The sequence below is a fragment of the Protopterus annectens genome, chromosome 11.part0 (assembly GCF_019279795.1).
Source record: "Protopterus annectens isolate FY-2018-M chromosome 11.part0, PAN1.0, whole genome shotgun sequence".
Classification (NCBI taxonomy): domain Eukaryota; kingdom Metazoa; phylum Chordata; order Ceratodontiformes; family Protopteridae; genus Protopterus; species Protopterus annectens.
In genome coordinates this window covers 124,883,378-124,905,212 of record NC_056745.1, presented here as the reverse complement: position 1 = coordinate 124,905,212, position 21,835 = coordinate 124,883,378, and the positions used below count along the sequence as shown (strand labels likewise).

Here is a 21,835-nt window from a genome sequence, read left to right as displayed (position 1 = left end):
AAAACATTTTCTCACTTTTCAGTACGTCACAGAAATCTTCATTTAAGTTATCTTAACATACAAACTATTATAAATAACCAACATTAAAGCTTAGCATTTCAATACTGTGTTGTTGCTTATGTAAATTTGTCAGAAGACTTGACACTTGCCCTTAAACCCCTGACTGACTGATCTAATTGCTTTGTTTTGCTATGAAAGAGGAGTGTTAAGTACTCTTCCTGTCTGCAATTAAAAAAAAAAAAAAAAAAAAAAAAAGTTCCACAGCTTTCTGTCTGGGTAAACTACAGAAGATTGAAGATTTAACTGTGTCAATGCATGTCATGCAGGCAGAGACTAATTTCTTTGCAAATTATGTGAGAAGTTGAGATAAAAAAAAAAAAAAAGTTGGTGGGCTTTCCCTTCCTTTGACGCCAATGCAAGGAAATAAAAGTTTTAATAAGTACAAGCAGGTTTCTGGTAACTACACAATACTGGAAACGTACTGTAGTGGGAAAAGAAACCTAACAAGTGAGTTAAACTATAGGAGTGGGCTCCCCTACCCTCCCACCTTCCACATTTATCATTCCTTTCCTTATCTTTTGGTTTTAAATGAAGAATAAAGCATTGTCATCGGCTTCAAAAAGTCCATCCAAACATTTCTTTATCAACTTTATCAGTTTTTCGCTATTAGTGACTAATTCACCCTCCTTATTTATTAATGAACACCTTTCCCTTCTTTTTATAACCCCTTTAAAATCCTGCCCTAAATCTTGTTTTGGATTTTTTTTTCCACAAATTTCTTAACAAGTATTTATCCTTTCCCCTCAAACAGTCTACTATTTCCTTTCTCGGTTGCTTGAAATGATTGGTAGATTATTAATCATTCCCTTTATTCATTTCTAAAACCTGTAATTCATCCTCAAATATTATAATCCCATCATTTTTATACTGCCATTTTACCGCAACATTTTCCGCCTCACTAAAGAAATTGCTTCCTGTGCAATATCTTTGCGTTTTTAGGAGTACGTATTAGTCTAAATAAACCCCTTTAAGCCAAGCATAAAATTGTCTTATTCATTCTGTACCCCACTTCTGCAGATATGCTCCCATGATCTATACAAAACCAACATAGGACTCTATAAAACTTCCATCTCTTCCCTTTCACACTATTATATTATATATTCTATCTATTCTTCTAGCATCAGAATGGCGAGTTCATAGGTTCATACTAGGCTATCTGCCCTAGGGCATTTATAAGCCTAGCCAGAGTGTGTATGGCTTTCGCCACCCATTTTAAATTAATTTTGCTATGCCCTTTTTCGAGGTTAGTATACTGTGCCTCTGTCTAACAGTGACACAGAAGTGATACCCGGGGTAAACCTACGATCTCCCATCCACTCATCAAGATTCCTCTTGAAGAGAGTCAATGAGGGACTCTGCCTAACCTGGACTGGGATTTTATTCCAGAGTGAAGGGAGCCTCTGGGTTATGAATCTGTCCCTCCAGCATGTCCTATTTATTTCAGTGCTAAGGTTTAAGTCCCTCGAGCGCGTAGCTCGATGGGATTTGGATTTTCTGAGGTGCAGCATGTCCATTAATTCCGGGTTGGACATGGCTTTATACGTCAGGCACAGATCGCCTCTGAGCAGGCGGTATGCCACTGAGTAGAGCTGGAGTTTCTTTAACCAGGCAGCATACGGCATCTGTTTGAGCCCCTTGATCCTCTTGGTGAGGTACTTTTGGGGTCTTTCCAATTGCTGCAGGTGTCTGGTAAGGTACATCCCCTGATCTAGATGTGAATCCCTTCATGATTACGTGGGCTATATAAAATGTTTTTCTAACCACTTTGGCCACGTGGTTGTCAAATGAGAGATTGCTATCAACTTGGGTCCCCAGGTCCCTAATTAGTTCTTCTGTACTTAATGGATTACCACCTATATGGTAATTTGTGGGCACTTTGTTTTTGCCAAAGGGGATGACTATACACTTTTTGGCGTTTAGCTTGAGGCCATGGCTCTGGCACCAGTTGTCTGTTTCTATGAGGCCCTTTTGGAGGATGCTTATGTCGGCTGGAGAGGCGATTATGGCGCCCAGTTTGCAGTCATCTGCGAACTTGGTCAGCCACAGTCCTTCCATGTTGGCCTGTACCTCAGAGAAATATATACCGAACAAGAGAGGTCCCAAGACTGAGCCTTGTGGGACGCCACTTGTAATTGGTTTGGAGTCTGACATGGCTCCAGCTATTCTAACCATGTGGGTTCTGTCCTTGAGCCAGTTTGCAACCCATCTAGTGACTTAGGGGTTTATATTTAAGCTGGTGAGCTAATCTATAATGCCCGAGTGGGGTATTGTATCGAAGGCTTTTGCGAGGTCCAGGTAGGCTGTGTGGACCACCTTCCCCTTGTCAATGTCCTTGGTGACTGTTTCAAAGAAATAGACCAGGTTTAAGAGGCAGGATCTGCCCTTAACAAAGCCGAACTGGGTAGGATCCAGTGTCTGTAGGTCCCCAATATCTTTATTTATAAAGTCCATGATGATCCTTTCCATAGCTTTGCAGACCAAGCTAGTGAGACTTATGGGGCGATAGTTTCCAGGATCCGTTGAGGCACCACCTTTGTGGAGAGGGACCACTGTTGCTGTACGCCACTCTTTGGGTACATATCCTGTAGTAAGGCTGAGAATGAACAGTAGTTTTAGGTTTGGGTTTGGCTCTTCTTGGAGTTCATGTAGGATGCAGCCCAGGACACCGTCTGGTCCCATTGATGCTGTGTTTCTTGCTTTGGAGAGGGCAGCTCTTACCTGAGCATCTGAGATGTCAGGGGGCAGCATTCTGCTGGGATAGATATTAGCCCTTTTTTCTTACACCAATTTATGAAATTAACCATCCCATACAGTCAAGACATTAACAGTAAGCATTCTTTAGTTCAAGCCTGTTGTACAGTATATTAAACTGATATTTCAAACTACTGTTACAGTCTTCATTGTACATAAACATTTGACTCATCCCACTGCTCCAGCCTTTTTTTCAGTCCCACAGATATTTATCAGCCTCAATGGCAATTCAAACCAAATTACATACATAATAAAAATCTTCCTTTCCAGTAGCTCCCATCCATTTCTGTTCAGCCCTTTCAGTTTACTTTTTAAGCTGCATTCATACTTCCTTCACACCTTCTTTACCAAAAGACCAAAACAACTGCCCCGATCCAGCAATACTTGACTCTTTCCACTCTTTCATCATTTTCTTATACTTTGTATCTTTTGCAAAAAATAAACAAATAAAAAAAAAATAACATAAAAGAAAAATAAAAAATAAAGTACATCATATAATTTTTCTCGTCATAAAAAAAAAATTTTCTTTTTTTAATTACTTAAATATGGGGACTGCTAATGGTAGCACATTAATTTGTTTGTTTTTGTTTTTCTAGGTTACTTCCCCTCCCCTTGTGTATGCTGGCCATCAAGCCTTCCCCATTTATTCTCCTGTACTGGGTTCATAGGTTGGTACTAGGATATCAGCCCCTACGGCCTATACATGTCTAGCCATAACAATTCCCTGGCTATTTCTTCCCACAATATTTACTTTCCTGGACCCCTGTCTAGTAGGGCGACTGACGTGATCCCTGGGGTGAATTTCCTATCCCCCATCCAATCGTCAAGGTTCCTTTTGAAGAGGGCCAAAGAGGCGCTCTGCTTGACATGTATGGGCAGTCTATTCCAGAGTCCGGGGAGTTTTTAGGTCAGGAACTTATCCCTCCAACATGTTTTGTTCATTGTGATGACAAGGTTTAGATCCCTGGAGCGTGTGGCTCTGAGGGATTGGGATTTCTTTAAGTGTAGCATGTTCAACAGCTCTGGGTTTGACATGGCCTTGTATGTTACGCAGAGATCACCTCTGAGTAGACTATATGCGACAGAGTATAGCTGGATGTTTTTTAAGATGGTCAGAAAAAGGCATCTGCTTTAGGGCTGTGATTCTTTTAGTGAGGTATTTCTGCGGCCTTTCCAGTTGTTGCAGATGTCTTGAGAGGTACATACCAAACGGGGCGTTGTATTCTATAATGGGTCTAATGAGGGAATGAGTACAGTGGGACAATGACTTCCTTTTTTTTTGATGAAAAGCCCTTAGTATTGAGGTGTGCCACATAGAAGGATTTCCTGACTTTGTGGCGATGTGGTTATCGAAGGTGAGACCACTGTCCACCTGTGTCCCTAAGTCTCTTATCCCAAACACACAAGGTAGAGCTGTTAAGGGCCATCAATTTAGGGTGTTCATGAGGGTGCAGCTTGGGTCATCAACTCTGCCTCATCTTCTTCATTATACTTGCTTTGCAAAAAGGAGGGGGGATTCATCCTGCTGGCTAGGATGTCTGGCTTACCCCACCCAAGACTGAAGCCATATGAAAATCATACCAGCTAGTATCCCTGGGTGCAGGACGTTTTGGCCTTGGCCAATTTGACTCCAGTATTAACATTAATGGATTGCAAAATTTTATCGTATATAAAAAAAAAAGGTCTAAAATTGAAGAAAAAAAAAAAGCCTCCAAGTCCAGCATTCGCTTAAAATTCATACATTAGCATTATAGCATTTTTTCTACATCATCAAGGCTGGCACCAACATTACTAACTAGCAAAGCATCCAAGAAAAATATTTTCTTAAATGTCCCCGACTGTCAAAACTCAGAACTCCTAAAATCTAAAACTTTGCAGGAAAAGTAGAGGCTTACAATCAACAAACAAGGACGGTCAATAATATTATCCGATGTGTGGACGCTTGTACAACCTTATAAAGACACTTATGAAAGCATTATAAAGAAAAATAGCACACAAACTGTTAATCGAAGAAACGTACCACAAACTACTGAGCGATTTTCTTCCCAGCAAAAAGTCTTACTTTAGTTTTCCTAAAACAGTATTACGACAAGTAAGGCAGGAAGCACAGTCATTACAGTAAAGCTTCATCACAGCAAAATAGGCAAATTTATTTACTGCTAACTGCTTGTTCCCATTTCTTAATGGGCTACCTTAAAATATTAAACAGCATGTTAATTAACTTCCTGATTAAAAGTCAAAATTGATTTCATTTTAAACATGTTAAAACTTATTAATTAAATTAATATTTACATATTAAATAACAGATTAAAATAAACATTAACATATTAAAAAATTAAATAATATATTAATCGCTATTTAAAGTTTATGATTAAAATATTAAATTTAATTGAAAAGGTGTTTAATTTTTCCGTGGCTTATTTATTTATTACAAAAAATGCTTTTATTAAATTTTAATTGGGGTCAAATAGTCCAGGGTCAAACTGTCCCAATACATATTCTTATAGACAATAAATGTAAATTTAAATATAAAAGTATATACAATTGCATTGGGGTAGAATTGTCCACGGTCAAACTGTCCTGCTTCCGTATCACCAGCCACAGCTACATTATGCTCCCCTTCTCAATCAGCAATGTACCTCATACCAAACACAGACTGAGTGTCTTCTTTATGGCCCTAACCCCAACCCTAATGGCTGATACTAGCCCCTGCATCGACACATGGTCCTTCTATGTTCACCTCTTGTGTGTGCCTTTTCCCATACACATGCCAGTGAGAACTACCATCACCAGCTTAGGAATACCAAAGCAAACATCTAGTGGCATTTGTTGTCAAACAAGACTATGCCTGCTCAGATGCAAGCTGTCAACTAGAAACCAGATGAGCAAGCTGCCATATATGCCACTTGCTCCCATCCTACTGGTCAGAGCTGCTACCGAAACTCAGGTTGTCTGAGTCACACTCAGGGTTTCACAGCTCTGTGCCACAGAACCAGGTATCAGTATTTAGCACTTACACAGAGTTTTCGGTCTACTGTTTAGCTTCCTGTACATATTTCTCCCCTTCTTCAGCCATGGTTTCATCATTCTGTAAAACCTGACATCTGTTATTCATTTCTGCTTTCCCCTTCATAGTCGCCAATCGTCCGCGCACCCCCAGTTTTTATGATTTCCTTTTCCTGAACCTACCTTCTATCTTCAGTAGTCAAAACATTACTATCAGTCCTTCTACTCATATTTTATCTTTTATGTCCTCAACTCATTTTCCACTTTGTTTTATGGACTGCCCTTTCTTTCATGTTCTTAATCCTTGCATTTTATGCATAAAGCTAGTCTAAAATGTCATCTTTACATTTTCTTTTTTTCTGCACTGTGCTGTCTTACAAGATTTAAAGCCATGGGCACCCTCATTACACAAATTATGTTTAACTTTATTTGTAAATATGCTACGTTACAGACCTCTGATTTCACTACAGGGTGATAACAGATTTCCATTATCACACAAGTCTTACAATTATTTTCTTCTCCTGAAGTAAAACAGTTGAGGAATATGTGCATTTAGCTAGCTATCAGTCACAAAACATTATACAGACAGATGCACCCCCACACAAACACACACAACTTGGCTAAAACATTCTTTAAAAAAAAAAGTCTTGAAACTAATTTCAAATGCCTCATGCCCTGCTGCAACAATAAATCCAAATACATAAACAGCTTCAACAAAGCACAATTAAAACAAATTTCCTCTCAGTTTCCAACCTTTAGTGTTCCACACCTAGGCATCATTTTTCTGGGCACCATTCTCAAAAGTTCATTGACATTTTGTCCTGTGTGTGCATGTGGGGCCAAAGATACCCAGATCAGTTTTTTGTTATTAAATATAATGCATACTATGATCCAGTCCATGATCGGTCTTCCAGTTTAAACCTACCAGGTTTTGTAATGCTTTCTGGAATCTACAAATGATTTCTTCCCCTCTTCCTGCTACTTCCTTCCATTAAACAATGCTGGTGGTTCTCGTTTTTCAAAAAAAAAAATCCATAATTACGCATATTCTGCAAATCTTTCATTCTCTTCTCACTAGTATTGTCACCTATCAATTTTCTTCTGGACTGTATAAAAATCCAGGCTTCAAGTCTAGTTATCTGATTTTACAACCAAAGTTTTCCAAAAAGTTGGCAGGGTGCCCATATCCCTAGAAAGCACTGCTGTCCCTGGCTTCAAGGCCTCACCACAAAGGACCACTGGAATGCAGTAGGATCACTGTCTGATATCACCTTCCCACAACCAATAATAATGCACAGAGACGACTTGTGAAAATTAAGACATAATATATGGTCACCTCACAGTACTTGATATCCTGTGCTTTCAGAAGAGTTGCTGCTTCACAGCTGGGGGAGAGAAGACGCACTAGATGGCTCAGCAAACATCACATGCAACCAGCTAGTCAAAATTAGACAAAACATGAGACAAGAGTCCTGAGTAGCACAGAAGCCATCCAAGATTCTGCATGCCAAGAAATAAGAAAACTATAAGTTCTATTACAAGGAATATTCACATAAGTGTAACAAACTATAAGTTCTATTACAAGGAATATTCACATAAGTGTAACAAACTATAAGTTCTATTACAAGGAATATTCACATAAGTGTAACAAACTATAAGTTCTATTACAAGGAATATTCACATAAGTGTAACAAACTATAAGTTCTATTACAAGGAATATTCACATAAGTGTAACAAACTATAAGTTCTATTACAAGGAATATTCACATAAGTGTAACAAACTATAAGTTCTATTACAAGGAATATTCACATAAGTGTAACAAACTATAAGTTCTATTACAAGGAATATTCACATAAGTGTAACAAACTATAAGTTCTATTACAAGGAATATTCACATAAGTGTAACAAACTATAAGTTCTATTACAAGGAATATTCACATAAGTGTAATAAATGCTGTACTACATTACAACCTCCTGTTAAAGAAATCAAAAGTTGAAGCAATACATAAACGTAAATACCAGAAGGGGTGGAATAACAGGTGCAAATTTTGCCCAATTCGTTTCCTTCTCGTAAAGGTGGAAACCCTGCCACTCAGTCGATTAACTTCCAGGATTCCAGAGGTACTTTGTGACTAACATTCTGACAACAAACTTCCCACATCATCACGTTCAACCTTCTCAGTAACTAAGCCATTCTCCAGACTATGACACTCCACCAAATGGCTGAGAGTAAGGGCCATTCCCCAGACTTCTGAACAAATTTCCTCCCGTCTCTAACACATCACTCCATCTCGTCAATGAAGACAAGCAAAACACCTAGCAGGACTAAACCAGTCAAGAATACAAAAGTAAATAAACAACAAGTAGTCACACAGTAACCACCCACTGGTTCTGGAAAGAAAAACTGTCATATATATACAAATATCATGCGGTGATGTAACAGCTGTAAAGTTACCACTGGATGTCCAAACTGACAAACTGTTCTGACTAGAAGTACGTACAGAGTATATTAGAGTATTTGTCAAAACATATACACGCACTATTCCCTTCACATAAAGTAATATATATTTAGTAGTGAAAGCATTTTACAAACCTTTTGGTCAAATACAAAAAAAACTGCATGCAGTACCAAGTATTGTGATTTCACACTGCTGTAAAACAAAGCATTTCAGCAGTTCTTAAAGGTCTCATTAAACACAAAATGAGCTGCAACAGAAAAGGGGAATAAAGTTCCCGTATTGTAATTTTACTTTAATCTATTTTCTTGAAATGGGTATATCTCCGATCATGTCTACGTGATGTAGGGTTCCGAGTGCTTGAAGGTATGCATTTAAATACACATTATTAGGGGCCAATTTGAATTTAATGCAATGCATCAGAATTGGCAAACCATGTTCTTCAACACTGAGGTCTGAAGAAACGTTGTAACTGAACGTGAAAGCGCTAACCAGTTGTCTGTTTAATAAATTATTCGTGGTGTGCCAGCCGTGGAGTGCTTCTTTCGTCTATTACAAGATATTGCTCCTTTTTCTTAAGAAGCACCTTGCCTGATAACACTTGTGTGTGTGTTTTTTTTTTTTTTTTTTAAACCATGTTATGGCTTAAGTACAACTGTTGCATTATTTTTTCCATTCTCAACATAATGCCATAAAGGCATGCACACACACAATGGGGTGGGGTTTGCAGAGCTCCACGTCAAAAAAGGAATAATCTCAAATATGGCATACTTGATTTTTACACATTTCGTTTCTTAGAGAGTTGCCTGCATTCTTTATTCAGTACACTACTGTTCACAAAATAATTCAATGCTAAAAGCAAAGCGAGTTTGTTAGCACTCAGTTCTCATTATGAGACTACACTGCAATTCCAGTTAAGATCAGTGAGAAAAGTCAGTGTTGTTGAAGCAGTACAACAATCTTTCTATATATAAAATAAATGTTGCAGTGACTTTCTACTGTCCTAGTTGTTGACCATTTCACTGACCTGCACCTTAAAAACATCCAATTAAAGCATCATAAATACCTCTCCGTGAAGGAGAAGGGCCAAAGAAAAGTAATGAAGCCAACACTAAAGGAGTCAAAACGCTCTCAAAGTCAGAATCAGTTACTTACAATATGGCTTGCCCATTTGATAAGAAGGAACTCCTCCCAAACACGGCTTTGGTTCACTGTACACAGATTAATAGTTTTATTACACAAATGGTAAGGCTGTCACAGAGTGACCTCTGCTTCATCAGACCATAACAACAAAAATTATCCAGGTATTATTTAAAATAGTAGACCAATCAATCCCAAAGAGATCAAAGTTCACATGATAACCAACAAACATATCCCTCACACTTAATAAAAAATACCTAACACTGACAATACGTTAAAAAAAATAAAAACATTGCTGCAATTATCAAAAGCAAATCGTTTGTTCACCGTTGTTCAGAATCCCTCTAAAGGATCCTGAAAAATAAGAATAAAAGACCTTTAGATGCCATAATTTCAAGGCTTGTGATTCCATCCTTATGTGTACTTCATTTAGACATAATGTTTCTGGCATTACCATTTGGAAGGAATTCATTTTTGTTGTTTTGGATTTGGCTGCTGTGTGTACTCCAACCTTTACTGAATGGTCTGCCCCCTTTTTTCTGCCATTTGATAAGAAGCACTGTCTGCCAGCTGCAAAGCCCAAATGAAGCAGCAAAGTCAATTTCCATTTTCATTTTATAAACCCAGTCAGGACATGCACCTGCTTTTAAATATATAATCAAACACTTTCCTGGATTTTTTAAAATACTTTTAATAGTAATAAAAATAAGAAAATGTAACACACTCATTCAGCAGTAATCCAAAAACTGAATAAACCATCTTCAACACAGCTCAAGAGAAACTCTAGAAAAATGATCCATACCTGCTGCTTGAGCTGATGGACTAGTCTGTCCTTCTCTCTTTTAAGGGTTGCTACTTCCTCTTGAGTTTTCTTTTTCTTTAATGAGGACAGCTCTAACAAAGCGATGTTAGCATCCTTCTCACTTATTGCTGCTAGGAGGGCTTCTTGCCTGAATGAAAGAACATAAGAGCAGCTCAGAAACAATGTCTATAAATTCAAAATAAAATGCATCTACGGTCACAGACGGAGAACATTTACAGCATTCTGAAATGCCGTGATAAACACTTGACTCAAGCAGACTTTAGTTTAGAATAAAAAAAAAAACTTTCAAAAACATAAGGGTGAGAATAAAAATTTATAAATCATGTTGTGGCTACAGCAAGCATACAGGAAATGCACATACTTGGAAGCTATACAACTCCTTCCTGCTTTTACACATCTATTCTGAGAGAGAAACATGGATGGAATTATGTACTTTATAGTCAAATATGTAATTTTACCCGCCGTGGTGGTGCTGCGGTAGCGTTGTCGCCTCACAGTTAGACGTTGCCCGTTCGATTCTCAGTTAGAGCGCCTTCTGTGTGGCGACATGCGTGAATGGGCGTTCCTTTGTTGAAGGTTGTGCGTTAGGCCCGGCAAGCCAGCACGTAAAAATCTACTGCCAATCATTAGCGGACCGGAGTTCCACTGTGGCGACCCCTAACCGGGAAAAGCCGAAACAAACAAACAATAGTCGAGTGTGTAATTTAAAAAAAAAAAATCAAAAGCTTTACAGGACTAAGTCCACTATGAGTAAATGCACTTTTTTTACCTCCCCGTTAGCATAATTACAGTAATCTTGACTATTAATTACTGTGAATTCAGCCAGCCTGTAAGGCAAAAATACAATTTTAAGATGGTCAAGTGAAGTACTTCTCAATGATAATACATGAACGTCATGCTGTACAGCTACGTCCAGATCAGCATATTAATAGTGTATCTGAATTTGTAATAACATTCGAGAAAAACATGTAACACAGCAAAATCATTTCCTTGGACAATCCTTTTAGTGTTGTACAAATCCAGTCTCTGGCCCTAAGATGTACTGTCTCCCTAGATCAGGAGTACTTTCAGTGGTCTGAAGGTCTGAACCCACATAAACCCACTCAACAACCTGTCCATGAGGCAAGAGCTGTGCAGCGGAGAGCACAGCCATCACCTATCCAAAGCCAGGGAGTTTGTTGCTTTAAGATCCTAACCTCTCTACACTTACCACTTGGTGTGCAATGGATATATCATGTCATGCACTCCCATAGGTGATGTAATACTCTTTAGACTGTTCCGCCCCCCTCCCCGAAACCAGCACTCCTGCTGGATCTCTAGTCTCCACCAGAGATTATACAAAGTGAATGAGCACCTGCAGATGCACAGAACACCCCAGTCAAGCTACATTTTCTCCCTTCCCCCATGCCAGCTCCACCTGAGACACTATTTGAACCAAGTTGCTCTGATCATAGTCAGGACTTAATCCCTCCATGCCAACAGTGTTCGCCTCCATCAAAGTTTCCTAGCACTGTTTTCAAGTTTCCGATGTATAGAGACAGCAAGACTGTTAAGCAAGAGCTGTTAGAACTCATTTCAAACATTAACATCTTAGACATTTGACAGTGATCATTCCGGTGTTCCCAGAACAAAAAATATCATAGGTTTTGAAACCAGGATGCTGACAGGCATGGTCATGAACAAGTAATGAAGCATCTCAAGGACTATGCTAATTAGTGCAGCTATATGCCCTAAAAGTACAGAGACTGGTACAAGGCACTTCATTCGGCAAACTGCAGCCTTTCTAGAATGAATGCTGAAACAATTTCAAACACAAACTGACCGCTACATTAAAGAAGTGATGGCATAACCAGCTGTCTTTAAAGACTGAGCTTATGCTTTATTACTTTTAAATTTCCACTTCATTTGTGTCAGCTGTCACAATGTGTGCAGGCTCCCTTTCAATACTTTTTAACATATGGAAAGCACTGCCCCAAACTGAGCATTTCAGTTTACTGTGTGGCACTCCATCTTGGCTATTTCTTCATTCACTGACCAACAACTCCCCTGAGTCCATAAACAACTGTAAGTTTTGAGACAATAAGGAAAACTACTGAACTGAAGTCATAGTTACCATAAAACAATTTTTATTACATGGACTGTGAAACTTATGAACACAAAATCTGAAGACTTCCAAAGCCAAGCCTGTTTTCATTAAAATAATTGTGTTTTGTGAAGAGTGTGTACAGGTAATCAAATCAGACAGTCCAGACACTTGAAGAAACACTGTATCCTATTTCAGTCTTAACTGGGCACACACCGTTTCCAAAACCTGCAAGTGCTACTGTCAAGTCTAGCAAAGCAAATTCACATACTCAGCTGTAAAAAGACTGTGAAAAGGCTGACAGCCACACACATATATCCAAAAGTTAAAGAAACATTTAACAAAATAAGACACGTGATAAAAGTATCAGTGCAGCAGACTCTCTTGCCACCAATTCATTTAGACAATGAACACACTTCATTAGGTCCAAAACAACATTAATTGGTGTACATTTCTAATATTACATTTAAAAATTATGTTTCACATGACTGTATAAACTTACAGCACATACATGACACTTGTAGTTGAAGCAGACAATATCATACCATGAAGTTAAAATTCATCAATTATTCTGAACCCAATAAACATGCAGTATGAGACACAAATGTGTAGAAAGTCAAAACACAAGACTAATGAAACAACAGACATGTATTAACATACCAAATAAGATTAAAAAACCTGGCTACAATGTAAAATCTCTTCTGTATCAGATTCTTCAGGAGAATCAAGATGCTTCCTCTTGCAAGTCTTCTTACGGGGTGGTTCTTCAGTGGGGATCTCTAAGGAAGACTCCAAAAAAGAGGGGTCCTGAACAGGGATATCTTGCCGTTTCGGTGCCCGCTGTCCCAACATGAGAGATGGTGACAGCTGTGGTCCAGAAGGTACAAATATATGACACTTCGAAGAAGAAGGGGCCAGCTGAAAGCCCGCCAAGGCTAAAGGTCTCTCCATGATTTGGAAGGCAGACCCACACGAAGAGGGATGGGAGCCCTGAACTAAGAAAGACAACCTCAGAACCAGGGTCACATCCCGCTCTGGAGGACCGCCCTCCAAAACCGGAGCAGGGGAAGAGTCCAAAATTGCCAGGGTTTTAAAAGGAAGGTTGGAGGAAGAATAGAAGTAGGAGTCCTGGGAGAACAGACCTCAACTTCGAGAGGGAGGGAGGTCTGAGCTGGTGCAGGAAGACCCCTGGCTGGCAAAAGCTGATCCACTAATCTCACCATGTCTAACTCGGAAAGACTTCTGGTTGATTGCACCGACATCCCCGAGGGAGACTTGGGCCTATCCACAAATGGACTTGGGATTTGACCCAAAAAGGGGTGTATGGAAGGGGAGTATCTTGTTCTGGGAGGTATGAATGCTTCAAGCTTCGGCACCATATGCTGCGGAGCAGATGGGGAAGTCGGAACCGAATGGGAGGTTATAGAGGCCAACGAAACTGTCTGTGCCAATACTGTCAAGGTTGGTGCCAACAAGACTGTAGATGCCGAGGTTGTCAGGATCAGTGCAGGAAACAGTCAGTACCGAAAAGGTTGTGACTATCGGTGCCGAAGGCTGTTTCACAAGTTTTGGAACCTTCCTCTTCGATTCCTAAGAGGCAGAAGGAAACAGACACTTATGCTTTTTGGAGTCTGGTGCTGATGGTTAGCTCGGCACTTAATGATTTCTCTTTTTTTGTTTGAGTTTAGAAGACTCTGGCTTAGAGAGGACTTCTTCAAAGGAGGATTTTAAGAACCCCTTTAAAATCAGCTTATTTCGGCACTCTGCCAAGGTTCTAGAACTAAAACTTTGGCATATCTTACAATTAGTTTCTAGATGGGGTGCACCCAAGCAATATACACAGGAAAGATGCCCATCAGAGTTGGGTATCTTTCTTCCACAATCTTGGCACTGCTTAAACCCAGATGTGCCTTTTTGACTCTCCGCCATTTTAAAGAAATCACACACACAAAAGGATAGGAAAGAAAAACCTACCAACAATGGTAGGGAGAAATACCTATAAAGGTAAACCCAAAGAAAATACCAGCGATGGTATCCAAGAGATTACAGAGAAGTAAAAGGGAAGGGGGGAAGAAAACGATTACCAACGATGGTCATAAAAATACCTTAAGGTAACAAGGGTAGAGATGATTTAGATACAAATATACCACAATAAATAATACAATAGAAAGGGGAAATAAAGTGCTCTATAAAGTAGAGAAAGTATATAGAAAAATAGGTACTTGTGTAGTATTGCAGCCAGACTTACAAAGTGGAAGAATTTATGTTTCTGCAAAACGATGTCTGGTAACCTAAAAAGGGGAGTATAAACTTTTCAGTACTATTCTCTCAGACTCTCTTTCATTTAGTAAGAGGAATAAAGTGAAAATTCTTTTTCCCGGGTAGCGTCCTTTCCTGACCTATAAATAGGACCGGTGCTTAGCAATTGTTGTTAATGTTACAACTCATGAAAGTCAGCACGTTCCCAACAAGAGACCTGGCCCCTTTCAAAGCCCTTTACATCTACACAGTGGCATCTGTGATTGTCAATTTTGGTAGATAGGTGTGTGAATCATTCGGCATTTACATACCTCTTGGCACTACTGTGAGTGGCTTGGATTAACAGAACTATCTGTGGGAAGCGGGATAACTTTTAACACCCGTGGCACAGGAGTCCCCATTAGGGAGAAAGGCAGCAGTCCGTGAGGGATCACTGTGCCATTACTTAGTAGTCATTACAGGTGACTGTGGTTTGGATGAGTACTGGCCATGAACAGTTACATAGTATATTCCTGACTAACTTCCTTTTGCTGAGGTTGTGATCAGGAATTGTGATGCAGTGTAGCACCGTACAGTTCATGGAACAAATGAGACACACACCCCCCCCCCGGAGTACAAAAATTGACCGTTGTTTCTCTTTGTACCTCATATCCACTGTGACCCAGAACTACTTGCATGCTTACACACTCCTTTCAAGGCTAAGAAACCTGTTTTCCCGCAAACCCAACCATTTATGCCACTTCGGAAATCTGGTTGTGATGACATTTAAGTACCAAAAAATATAACAAATTAAAGCTCTTAGCTGGAGAGTATCGGCTGATACATCTTGTTATCAGACCAGCAAACAAGATCTGAGGTAATGGAGAGAGGGGCATTATGGGTAGAGTCTTAGCTTGAGAGTTTTTGGCTGGCGTGAGCTGCATAATGGTCAAGCCGGTTCTGAGGGGTTGGAACGGAGTCCCACTCGTCAAGAATGAATGAAGATTGACAACATCAAATATACTGTTATCACAAAAGCAGATAAAGGTAATGCCACTGTGGTGTTAGAGAGATGTAGGATATAAAAAAGTCAGAGCTCCTCTCAGATGTTAATTTCTACAAATCAGTTTCCTTTTCAGAAATCAAAAAAAAAAAACATATTCACAGATTGGTTATGCATTAGTAGAACCACACATTAAATAAGTAAATATTTAAGAGTGGAGAATCCAAAAATCAGTAGGATATTTGGCTTGCCAAAAATACACAAAAATCTAGACAACCCTCCTCTGAGACCTACTGCTGCCAGCAGCAAAAGTAAAACTTAGGCTATGGCAATCTTTGTGGAGAAGCATCTACAAACAGTTGTAGAACTAAGTGACTCATATCAAAGTTATGTTTGATCTTATGATCAAAATTAAGAATGTATGTACAAGTGAAGGAGATTTATTTACTGGTCATGTTAGACATTAAGTAGCTTTACACTGTGATTCCAAACAACAAGGGAATGGAAGAGGTCAGATGGAATCGATGAAGTGGAAACTTTTCTCTTTGAATACTGTGCAGTTGTTGTTTGAAATGTTAGACAGCATTCTCAGTTACAATTAATTTGAGTATAATTCAGGTTTATATTGTCAAACAAATGGAGCGGCAATGGGAGCTGCAATGGACCCCAGTTATGCCAATATTTTCATGCACAGTTGGGAAAAAAACTGTTTGCTTGTACCACAGCAAAATTTTATTGTACAAATGTTCTCTAGATGATGTGTTTTTGTTCTGGAGAGGGGATAATTTGCTAAATGAATTTTTGGTTTATTTGAACAGTTTCAGCTCCCCCCTTAAATTTACGTCAGAAGTAAGTGATCAAAAACTCAACTTTTTGGATGTTACTGTGTTCAAAGAAAATGGAAAACTGTTGACTAGGATTTTTTAAAAAGGAATTCAAAATAATTCATATTTGGAATATAACATCATGCACTCTAATGATGTTATATTCCAAATATGAATTATTTTGAATTTCTTTTTAAAAAATCATCATGCACTCTAACACTGCGGTGGTGGTGCTGCGGTAGCGTTGTCGCCTCACAGTAAGACGTTGTCCTGTTCGATTCTTAGCTAGAGCGTCTTGTGTGTGGAGACATGCGTGAATGGGCGTACCTTCGTTGAAGGTTGTGCATCAGGGCTGGCAACTTGGCACGTAAAAATCTGCTGCCAATCATTAGCGGACCGGAGTTCTGCTGTGGCAACCCCTAACTGGGAAAAGCCGAAAGATACAACAACATCATGCATTCTAAAAGAACTAAAGAAAATGTGGTGAAAGGCCAACTAATGAGAGTTAATAGGCTTACTAACAAAGATCAAGATTTCACAGAAAAAGGAGCTATATTGTATAATACATTTATCAGTAGAGGTTTTACAGTCAGGTTGGTCAAAGATAGGTTCCTAGAAGTTGGTGATCTTAGGAAGTGTGGCAAGACCACCCCAAAAACACAGAAGAATATAGATTACAACACATCAATGCAAATTAGTAACAGTGTTGATGAAAAAGCTATTAAAAATCTGATTGAAAAGCTTTCCTGTAATAATGGAATTAGTCAGAGATTATCCAGTATCTCTTCAAAAATAATTTTCAATGTAATTTAAGCCTATCTGAAACAGAATATAAAAAGCGTGGTATGTACAAATGCTACAACTGCAATTACTGTCAATATTTATGTACAGGGGTGGAAGAAATTATTGTAACCGATATTAAGGTCAAAATTAGGGCCAAATACAGGTGCAAATCGAAGTTTGTGGTTTATTTAGTTACATGCCACTCTTGTACTTCTTTTGTGTAGGCCGCACCACTAGAGAACTGTATAGAAAAGTGTATGAGCACAAGTGTGCAATATTAAAATGTGATGAAAGAAATGCACTTAGTAAGCATTATAAGAGTAGTATGTGCAAAGTTGATTTTAAATTCACAGTTTTAGATCAAATAGAAAATTATGAAAGGATATTTGATGCAGAGGAAGAGTTAAGTTGGAGAGACTACCTGGCAAGGTAAGTTGAATGCTTGCTAGCCACCTGGTTTGAACAGTAACGAAGAGATCACAGCATATCTAAGAAGGAAAGGGTTAAATATTAATTAACTAATTAGTACATTTACTGATGTGATTTTACTAGTATTTACTGGAGTTAAATTGTGAGTTTAATCTTTTAATCAGTCTAAAGAAGTCGTGCGGAACAGGACGAAAGAGCTTACTGAATGTTGTCATTTTATTATGGAATGAAGTGCTGCTTGTTTTTATACAGAAGCTGTTTTTATTTAGTTTTTATAAGACAACTGTAAAAGAATTACTGAATATTATAAAGCAGATAAAAGAACCAGAGCAGGATCTTTGGAACAGGGAATAAGCAAATACAAACAAAATTTATGGGAACAGTACTCGCAGAACAATGTCCAGGAGGACGCATGAGGTTTAAAGGACAGCAGGAATTAAGCAATGTAATGCTGAAGTGAATGATTACTGAAAAGAACACAATCCAAACTATCATCATAATTTGTTTTCTTTTCTATTAAAATGTGTACCTATGTTGTTTCAATTGTGATTTAATAAGATGTAAACAAATATTAACTATACTCAGAAAAGACATATATTAATCAAGCATAACAATCACTTCAAGAACAGATGATAAATACTAAAAGCCAAGAAAATTATTTGCATACTGTTACCATGCATGCCAAAAGCAATAGTCTTACAAAACTAAGTCTATACACAAGGGATAACTATACAAGACTGAAGTGCACACTAACTATATAAAAAAGCAAAAGGCCACAACCCTGAAATAGTAAAGGCAAGAATACAAGGGGCTTGCCTTCCTCCAAAAATGCTAATTTAGAGGTCTGTAGTAGTAAGACTTCCACTAACACAGTAGTGTTATGCTAACAGTTACAATCTTTTCAGTTATTAATAGTGCGCTATTCCAGATGTTGTACTTTGTCAGCCTTTTGGTGCTATTTTTCTGTTTAGTGAAACGGCCTTCAGGTTTGCGTAGTACACCCAAGCAGAATATCAGACTACTAATGCCTACAGATTCAGGAGCTGAAGTATATATCATTAATGACAGAGTTTTTACCCCAGTTTGTATCCAACAGCATTCTTAAAAGACTAACACAAAATCTTCAACTATGACAGTAATCAGCATTTACCAATCAAGTGTATATTCAAAATGTAGTTACAAGAAGAGACAAAGTCAAATCTGAAATATGTTTAATGAAAGGAATCTGAAGATCACTGCTAAAGTTATGTTATTGCAAAGAAAAAACTTAGACAAAACAATCTAAAAGGAGACTCCAACATCATTACTTCACACAAAAGCAACATACAAACCTCAGAAAAGACACAGCAGCAAAATGAAATGAGAGTAAAGGAGAGTTCTGCAACATGAAGCTGAATTTAAAAAATGAGCAACACAAAATGGAAAATACTACACATTCCATGTAAATAAACTTAGTCAGGGACAGCCACCTGGCAGTATGAACCTTGGCTCTAGGTAACTGTCACCGTTGAAATGACACCCTGACCCCATGTGCAAAAAATGGGAAATGGGGTTGTGATGGGCAGAGAGAAACTTAGTCAATTAAGAAGAAAGTAACAAGTACAGAATCTAAATTGGCAGAAGAGCATATTTTTTTAATGCTGTCCCCAAAACGCTCAACTTAGAAACATATACAGACAAATCAGTATTAACTCAATATATCAATAAGTGAAAGGCATGACATGCACAGTTTTTTCATCCTCAAGAAATATACTAATCGTCAATAGCAAATCAATTAAAAAAACACAGATTAGCACTGTCTTTCATGCATTATAAACAGAGATTTTCAGACTACAGGTGGCACATGCTATGGGATACTAAAAAAATAAATATTTAGTGAAAAAGAATACTGGTTTTCCAAACATGAAGAGGTGTATAAAGGCTACGATTTAAATCCGTACAACCAGCAAATATATAGAAACTAGGCAGAAAAGCCCTTCCACATTTCAGACAGATTGACGGTCTCCTGCCCTTCTTGGTTATAAATGATGACTGCAGGTAGATATACAATTACAGAATGACTTACTTCCACAACTACACTCCCAGTCGTGGATTAAGTGCTCTCATTAACTGTAATACCTGGTCATTTTAGAACTCATAGTGGGCTCACATTTTATTTTAAGCAGTTTAAATATTCTTTCAACTATCTCCAGTTTAAATACAATAAGAGAATGCAATTATTAACATAGGATAAGTGGCTTGTTTAAATACTTATGTATGTAGCAGGGAAAGGTACAGAAAATGCACAGAACAGAAATAAACCCTGGAAATAATACAAAGAGATTTTTCTAAGTGACTTTATTCAGTAATCCCCCACAAGTACTCCTAGAAGCATTGCACATTCTCCAGCACAAATCCTTTTAAAGACGAACTGCAAAACTAATCTGCCTTTACTCACTCATACAGGAACAAGTGATGATCATCTAAGAAATTGTGACAACAGAAACAAAGAAAAAAATTAAAAACTATGTTAATAGGAAAAACACAATAATCCGCATGCTTTTAGATCACAAGACTGCGTTTGTAAAATATCCAAGAGCCTGTTCATAGGTGTCTACTAGGCTAACGACCACAAGGGCGTATTTAAACCTAGCCATGCATACCAAATCTTTGAAAAGTTCTGTTATGCTTGATAAGTGTAAGCAGGGGCTTGGGAGCTGAAACATGTAGAAGCAGTTTGCCTGGGAGATAAAACATTTACAGGGTGCCTGTATCCATTAAAGACACAGGTGGCAAACCAGGGATGAATTTCCTGTTCCCCATCCAATTGTCCAAGTTAAACTTGAATTGGGTTATGGAAGAACTCTGCTTCACATGGAAGGTGCTATTTATATCACAAGCATGGTTTAAGTCTTTAGAATGTGTAACTCTGGTGCTGTTTGTTTTGCGGATATCCAGGAGGTCCATCATGGTGGGATCTGACAATGCCTTGTATGCCAAGCATGCATCTCCCCTACTCCAGTCTGTAGGAGACAGAATACAGGGATAGGGCCTTGAGGCGGTCTGCACAGAAAAAGTTACTTACACTCTGTATTCTTTTAGTGAGAAACCTCTGTGGATATTCCAATTGTTGGATATGCCTGGTTAGGTACATACCAAAGGGGACACTGTACTCAATGATCTCTCAATTGGAGAGGCAGCTAAAGTACCTCACAAAGACGATCCTAGCCCTTAAACACTTGTCCTATATGGACAGACTCAAAAAACTCCCAACTATTCTCTGTCTCATATTGCCTACTTAGAGGTGATCTCTGCTTGACATACAAAGCTATGTCTGATCCAGCTCTGCTAGAAATGCTACATCCAAAGAAATCCCAGTCCCTCTGCACCCCACATGCTTCAGTGACCTCAACCTCATTACCACAATCAACAGAACGTGCTGCAGGGACAGGTTCATAACCCCTGAGACTGCCCTTGCTATGGAATAGACTTCCTAGACTTGTCAAATAGAGCACCTCACTGGCCCTCTTCAAGAGAAACCTTGATGAGTGGATGGAAAATAGAAAACTTACCCCAGGGATCACTCCAGTGGCTCTACTCGACAAAGGCACTGAGAACTAAGGTCAGGTGGCACGATGTCAGGGTAATCCTATGGGCTAGGCTTGTAAAGGCTCAAGGGCCATTAGCCTAGTACACACCTGTGAACCCCATGAACCTACAGGTCTGATGAATGCCGAATACAGTGAACTAGGACTTCTTTGGACCTGGATAACATACCTTTGTTTATAAGTTGTAAAACATATAGCGATTTCTTCACTACTGTAGACAAATGATGGTCAATGGCCAGATTACTGTACGTGTCCCAAAGTCTCTGGCTACTGGGTCAGCTTTTAGGGGAGCGTTGTCAATATGACAGTTACAAGGGTGAATGACTGCCTGAAGGATACTATTATGCATTTTTGAAATTTAGATTTAGCCCATCGTTGTGACACCAGTTATTTGTCTTTGTAAACTATGCTTGGAGAACATTTGTGTAGGTGGGGGAGTCTATGATGGCTCCTAAATTGCAATCTACAAATTTAGTCAGTAAGAGGCCACTGACATTGGCCTTGAGTAAATACTGAGCAATCAGTCTACAGACTATTACAAGCCTAACCGATAATCAGATAGTAACCCTAGGTCAGAATCAAACCTTGTACCTTTTGTCTTTGAGTTTATTTTCTATAAGCATAACATTAACAGTCACTGCCAGAACATAA

General features: G+C 38.7%; 1 protein-coding gene across 1 annotated transcript in view; it reads right to left on the bottom strand.

The window, feature by feature from the left end:
- Window positions 1–21,835, bottom strand: part of ERC1 (ELKS/RAB6-interacting/CAST family member 1) — a 3,640,161-nt gene that overhangs the window by 1,032,739 nt on the left and 2,585,587 nt on the right. Inside the window, exon 21 of the mRNA XM_044087500.1 lies at window positions 10,217–10,364. Coding sequence (XP_043943435.1) covers window positions 10,217–10,364 — 148 coding nt within the window. The remainder of the gene's footprint in view (window positions 1–10,216; window positions 10,365–21,835) is intronic.